Genomic DNA, 7,483 nt, shown 5'->3' on the forward strand with positions numbered 1-7,483 from the left:
TTCATAAAAAGAAATCAAGTCTTAGATGTATATTCTTTAAAAAAAAAGTTATTTCTATCATTAAATTTTATTAATATATTTCTATTGTTTTGATCTTAATATTTTTGTTATGGCCTTAATTTTTTAGAGACATTTTTCTTGGATTAGAAAAAGAAAAACCTATTTGATAAAACATACAGAACCGCATATTCAAAGCAGTGGCCATCTAGCTAGGATCACAATAATCAATAAGAGAAAGTAAAATAAAATAGCCATTGTTACATTAATTAAGCAAAGACTAATGGTATATAATTCAATATTCAAGTATCTAATAAGGAAATTGATGAGGATTAACTCTAGCTTGATTACAACTAGTTTAATTTATATATATTCTGTTTGGTTGACTTCTTGATTACATCTAATTTCAAACGCTGTCCACCTTATTAATTAAATTATTACCATTGTTTAACGATGAGAGATAGAAGGAAAAAAAAACTTCAAGGGTATTAAATTTTTGATAATACTAGAAACAAAAAAAATATTAGAACTTGTCTTATTTAATATTCATTAATTATTTAATATTCATTAATTATTACAATAATTAATAAATATTAAATAAGATAAGTTCTGATTGACTTTGACTAATTTTTTTTTATTATCAAATATTTTCGTAAATTTCGGATGGGTGATGTAAAATTTGAAAATTACTTACATACTAGAAGCCAATTCAACAAAAGAAAGGTAGTACATGTTCTTAGAAGACTAGAAAGCAAGGTATATATTAGGAGAGGAAAAAAAGACTGGTGAAAAATGGAAGAAGTTGGTATTATTTTAGATCACAAGTGCATTCATGAATGTTATCATTTGATCGATGAATGAAATGTTAAAATGAAGAGGAGTTTCTAAGTTCTAACTAACATATAGATAGTTAGATACGTAACCCTTTATCTTATTTTCTATTTGTCTGATTGGTAACTTGTTATGTTCAGGAAAATGGTATAGAATAGAGAAGTTGAGTAAAGTAACTTGATTAAAGGCATGCATGTCAGCATACTAATATGTGAATTTTGTTGGAGTGATGAATTTTCCCTTCTTTAACAAAGAAGTAATGTTCCAATAATTATATGGAAGAAGAAAATAACTTTTCTTAAGAATTAAACAATAGTCTTTTTAAAATTTCAACGAACACATCAAATTAGTCAAATTTGATAAGTGACTAAAAAGAAAAAAAAAAAACAAAAGGCGTGTCAGAGTTGGTATATTAAAAATGATGTGGAGTAAATAACAATTTATAGAAGATGTAATAATCGTTTTACCTTAAGTTTCACTATATTAGAAGAATGTTTAAAATTGCAAACTTATTAGAAGAATGAGCATGGTGGGAACACACTAGAGATTCTATATATCTATCTGGTAGAAAATGTGATCGATGGAAATTGCTTGAAAAATATAGTGTTTGAAACTTGAAATGGCTTGACTTGCAAGGAAGTTGATATATTATATATAAAATAGTTAATTTAAACTTGCATTGGTTCAGACATTTGATATTAATCGTATGTGTTTGCAAAACCAACATCAAAAGAATGGACCACCTAATCCACTCAGTCATCAATAACGATGGCTCAACAGCCTATGCATGCAAACCCTCCATGCCCAACCATGTTTTCATATTTGAAGCCAAAACTCAATTTCTCTTTCTCTTCCACTCTTCACTCTTCTAGCCTCCTAGGTTCATAAATTCCATTCATTAGAAAAACAACTGATTAAGACTCTAGCGAAACATATGTTTCAATATTATTCTAATCACATTTAATATTGTGCAATATATATATATATATACAAGATCTATATAGTAGTTGTTAAATTCAATTCTATATATTAATTATCTGTCTATCTATACAGATGATGAGTGATGATCTAGAGCGTGAAATTGACTAGACTAAATAGAACATTAAATTTCGAAGTTGAAAAGAGAAATTAAGAAGCTATAAATTAAAGGTCGGTCACATGCTATATCTATATATCTATATATAACACTGTGCCATGCATGCATTTGCTACTGATCCTGGCGAGGGCGGGACAACCAGAGAGAACTGAGGGCTCTCAGGCGATGGAAGTACTCCGCTATCGCCAGAAAACACCTCGCTGCCTGCCGCGTCGTTAGGATCTCATGCAGCCGGTGCACCGTTTGCTGCCGTAGATTATCTGCCTACAACAAGTTTCAAACAAATTATTTCATTCTATCTCATAATTGTTTCACTCAAATTGTACCAATGTATGCATGCTTCTATATCATATGGTTGTTAAATTACATATTATTATTATGTGCATAGCTATGTTAGAATCCAAGACTAGATAAAAGATCTGTATATTTATTATGTGTCAGTATGATACAAAATACAGGAATTAAAGTGGTAAACAAATAAAAACAATAAACATAACTATTTAATATAAATTTAAATATATTATTCTGACTAATATTTAAATACTATTCTAACATATAATATGGTCAGACAAGGAGAGGATGGAAGAGAAACTAGAGAACTGCCTTATTTTCTGAGTCAAACTTTGAAAACAAAACTATGATGAGAAATTCGTAGTCAAATTAAGGGTCTTTCATTAAAACACTTCAGGAGTACACACACTAGAAGATTTGTAACGGGGCCATTAAACGCCTTTTTATTATTATATATTATATTACTGATTAGTATTGACTTTACATATATAGACAATAGATTGTTTTCATTTTTCAAGGATGTTGATAATTATTAGCACTGTTCAGAACATACTTTCAAACATTGAATTTCTGAATCCAAAATGGCGAAAACAAGTAATAATAATGATAACAGAAGAAGAGCCTTTGGAGGACCATTGATCACCGAAGAAATTTTATGTCAAAATTTCATTGTGGCTAGAATATGTCCAAAACAAATCATAAGTCCGAAAACTGGTCAAACTGTATGACTACTGAAAGATCCTATAGATTAACTGGGCTAAAAATTCATAATCAATTTGATTAGTTTTTCTCTACCTAATTAAGATTCCTCTTGTTTCATTTGTTGGCAATTCTTTATTTTTTATTGGATTACTTGTAGAGATCATCTATATATTCATATATAGAAATTAAGACAAGTTGTTGAACCAACTAACACATATTATATACATAGATTGGAGAATTATTGAGGTGGCCGTCTAGCAGGTGCAGATTAATTCCGTGGTACAATAATTTTATAAAGAAATTTAGTAATTCACCAGTTCACTCAGCTTAATACAACTACAACAATATTCCAAATCAACTAGTCCTATTCATACTTAGAAAAAGTGGGTGTTGTACCATTGTATTCAAAAGCTCACCTACACCGCATGTCAATATCTATGTAACATTATATTAGGCTCACTCTAATTAACCCAAAGACAAAAAATGAAAATTGAATGGCACATTAGTCGTCAGCACTCATGGTTTTGTTGTGGTTTCAGAAATGGAAAGTGGTCAAAGAGGAAGTTATTACGGTGAAGGGTCTATATGGTGTCTTCAAGTCAAACGGTTACGACCATGACATCACACCGATATGGGGCTCTCTAGGGATATATATTTCAGTGAGGGACCACTAAAGTGTCACGTGTATACGATCACACTAGCACACACAAAATTAAACTTAGCTGGTATTATATATGAAAACCAAAAATTAAATGATAAGCCTTAGATATTCTATATTAATGAAATGTATATGTACCATATCTACATATCTCTGCAATGCCTTGTATCCAATCATTTCTTTTAAATAAATAATTTTCCAAGCTGCTACCACTTTAAGCTTAGCTACATGTATGAATTTTCCCTAAATTAAGGTGTATGTAGATGTGTTTGTAGGTATCCAAAGTAATTGTAGCAAAGAGAGGCGAAAGGAACTAGAGTCCTTTTCGAGATATAACATCATTGCAAGTCTATATGTATAATATAAAATAATGTGTATGTGTTTGTAGATTCCATGTAATGCATGGAAAGGAATGGTTCATAGGGTAGGAGCTAGCAGGTGAGCCTACCCAAATTGGAAACGTGGGGATGACACAAGCAAGTTCAGTTCATCACTAATAAACATGATTCAAGAATGTACCTGTTTGACGAAATCTTCAAGAGTAGCGAGCTTGTTCATGGCGAGAGCCATCTGTCCCATGTAGGTAGCCATAACAGGAGGAGAGCTCAAAGAATCTGATGTGATAGTGTTCAGGAGAGATTGATTGAGAGCCTCAAGGCCTTGGGAAAGAGCCTCTTCTGCCTCTTGTGTTGATTGTTGCAACCCACATATCCCAAGTATTTGTTGCTCCGTCAGAGGCTCTATTTGACTCACCATAATCTTGCATTGTATATGTATATAAATAAATTAGTATATGCAAAGAAAGAGTTTAATAGGGGGTTAAAGGGGTATTGGCTTTATGGATATGAAGCCTAACTCCACCCATTACCGGAAATCTTTCGTCATTCATTGATGACAAACAATAAATCCTTTTCCATAGCCCCTCCTATTTTTCTTCGTTCTAGCCCCACCGACAAAACACACTTCATGCATTCTTATCAATTTCCCTCCCCCATCTCCGCATGCACCACTCACTCTACCCACGCCATACCATAAATTTTAACATTACAAAAATCGAGCATACAACAAATTTAAGAAAATGCGAGCCCACTTTGTAAAAAAAAAGTGATAATAATAACTGTCAATTTATTATAAATAGTGAATATGCTAGAAGTTGCTAACGAATTATAGTTCAAATGACATAGTCTTTTCCGTACTCATTTAGAGATAGTGTATTTTTTACTTTGGGATTAGAATGTTGGATATACCTTAATGAGTTCTGAGGGCCTGAATCCACCGATCCACATAAAGCAACGCTCAGCCGGCGTCTTCCACATGCCGGAAACAAGGTGGAAGACGTCGGATCTGGCCACTAAACCCTTGAGGTTCATAACTTGGTCGTAATGCGCCAAGCAATTGTCCACAAAGAGTCTGAGCTCGTTCTCAGGTAGGTGTTCTTGCACCGCCGCCCTCAGCTCGCACACTAGGCGGTGGTGCTCCTCTAGCCATCTAGCATATTCTACGTCAAACATTGCAGCCTCTGGAAACACGCACGCACACACACACGTCACTGTCACGTAATTCCAATTAATAAAGCAAGGTACGGTTGTGCAAAGAAGGTAGCTAATAGGGACCTGTGCTTATGCCATTAATACCCACACCAAGACCTTGTTCTCCACCCATAACTCCACTTCCACCGAAGAATATGCCCTAAAATATACAAAAACAAAATTAATTTTGACTGCTCAAACTAAAACTTTAAACCAATTGAAGATGAGATAGTTACTTGAGATCTAGCACGCTGTAGCTCTTGCTCAATCTGATTAAGCCTAATCCTACTGGATTCTAGCTGCTGAACATATGCCTGAGACAGTAATTAATTATGGTAAGATTATTCTTTTAATTTATATTCCAAAAATGATGTTAATTATTTCTTAGGAACAATCATGATGACTTGCCTTTTTCCTAAGCCTGCTTTTGCGAGCTGCCTCTCTATTCTGAGCAAGTCGTCTCAGTGTCTGTTCGTAAATATATGAAATAAACCACACTTAGCTTATTATTAACGTTGATTATTGATTGATTAAACCAAAAATATATAAATAATCAAAACCTTGGGGTCTGGTGTTTTGGGTCCTTCTTGTTCAGAACTTGAGGTCGGACCCTTGCGGTTACTGTCTCGCTGCTACACGTAGGTGGTTGAGGAGGAGGAGCAGTGGCAGAAGCGGGTTCGTTCTTGGAAGCAGAAACTAACTCCATACTTGCCTTGGAATTGGATGATGATGGGTGAACGTGCATAGGCTGAGAGGGGAAAATGTTGAGCGTATGAGGCCTCATTCCGGATGATGATGACTTCTCTGCCGGGTCATTCATCAACATCAATCAGTTAATTAATTATCCTTATTATATTTATGTATCTATTTGTATAAATAATAAGGGACACAATGATTAAGGCAAGAGAAGTGTGAGTGAGGCAAGAAAATGTATACAGTTATCAGAACTGTACTCGTGGATGGTATCATGCATTTTGTAGCGCTATCATATCCAAACAGAAAAAAAAAATATACCCCTTCAACTTTGAGTACATGTGTTATTCCTGAGGGAGATCATGACACCGGGTTGTTACATGTCATCATCTCACACCTCCAACCAATAATAAGAGAGAGAGAATGAAAGTTGGTTGGGTTTTATTTTAGTTTATGGGGAAATGGAAATGTGTGGAGCAGTTGCAGTTTGATTCTGCTTCGTTAGGCATTATTCTTCACTTTATGTGAAAGGGAGAGGATCCGGTCAAACCGTCAAGCAAGTACTATAGGGTGCAGATATGAATGGTGCTGGACATGCTTTTCTTGTGACCCCAAATCAAACTAAAAGTTAGAGAGAAGAAGCTGATTAAGCAGCAGAATAGAGAGATGAAATGAAAGCTCACGTCTTTGGTCTTGATGAAGAGTATTTGAGGGATCGGCTTGTCCATCGAGGTAGAGAAAAAGGGCTTGGTCCAGTTCACCCAAATCATAAGCTCCACCACCACCTGAATCCTTGTTTCTATCAAAATCACAAAATAGTATAAGAAAGTGAATTTCATGACACAGCGCTATTATTAATATAAAGCATGCACTACTAACAACAAGTTTCCCGGGATGATAGAGGATGATGATGAAGGAGATTGCATCATCCCGAAAGAGATTTGGTGCTCTTGCTGTATTTGATGATGATGATGATGACGATGATGATGATGTTGTTGTTGAAGTGGTTCAAGTTGAGTGCTTCCTTGGTTGCTGCTCTTAACACTCGAACCCATTCTAAAAGCTGCTGTTTCTTCTTCTGCTCACAAGAAAATTAAAGCTGCTGCAACCACCATCAATGGCCGAACCGCCTTCTCTTTCTTCCACTAAAAACCATTTCTCCTTTCTCCATACAAAGACAGAGAAAGAAAGAGAGAGAGTCGGCTATTATAGCTTATAAGTAGATGGGAGAAGAGAGAGAAAGTATGAGGAAATTGAATGCCAACAAATTACCAAACAAAAGACAATAAGCTTTCTTTTTTTTTTTTTTATTTAAGGTCTGTGTTCGCGTTCTCTCTCATAATCGCTATTAATAGAAGTAGATGAGTTTCTAAGAACTTGGAACACTCTTATTTTATTTTGTGGGGATAAAGCGGTCCTCTCAGGCATCCTCTTCGGTCTTCGATCAACCCCCTACCACTCTCCAAAAACCACGCACCATAACAAACAAATTAAAAAAAAGTTCTCTTTTTTTTTTCTAAACTTAAGAATAAGATTCAAACCTAAAACTCTTTTAGACGATGACATGAGATTATATCATAGTGTATTTTAATATTACATGTTTATATTCTATATCTGTTTTTATTTGTATATTGGTTATAATATAATAGAATATAATATTAGAAAATTTTTAAATATTCTAAAAAT

General features: G+C 34.2%; 1 protein-coding gene across 1 annotated transcript; it reads right to left on the reverse strand.

Moving 5' to 3' along the window:
- Positions 1-1,829: 1,829 nt before the first annotated feature.
- LOC107492905 (bZIP transcription factor TGA10-like) lies at positions 1,830-7,213 on the reverse strand. Its single transcript, XM_021126542.2, is given in 10 exon segments — positions 1,830-2,188; positions 4,095-4,334; positions 4,823-5,094; positions 5,189-5,264; positions 5,341-5,418; positions 5,513-5,572; positions 5,665-5,738; positions 5,741-5,908; positions 6,481-6,596; positions 6,677-7,213. Coding segments are annotated over 10 exon segments (1,413 nt in total). The 5' UTR covers positions 6,853-7,213; the 3' UTR covers positions 1,830-2,035.
- Between the last annotated feature and the right edge of the window lie 270 nt (positions 7,214-7,483).

Source organism: Arachis duranensis, chromosome 6 (assembly GCF_000817695.3).
Source record: "Arachis duranensis cultivar V14167 chromosome 6, aradu.V14167.gnm2.J7QH, whole genome shotgun sequence".
Lineage (NCBI taxonomy): Eukaryota > Viridiplantae > Streptophyta > Magnoliopsida > Fabales > Fabaceae > Arachis > Arachis duranensis.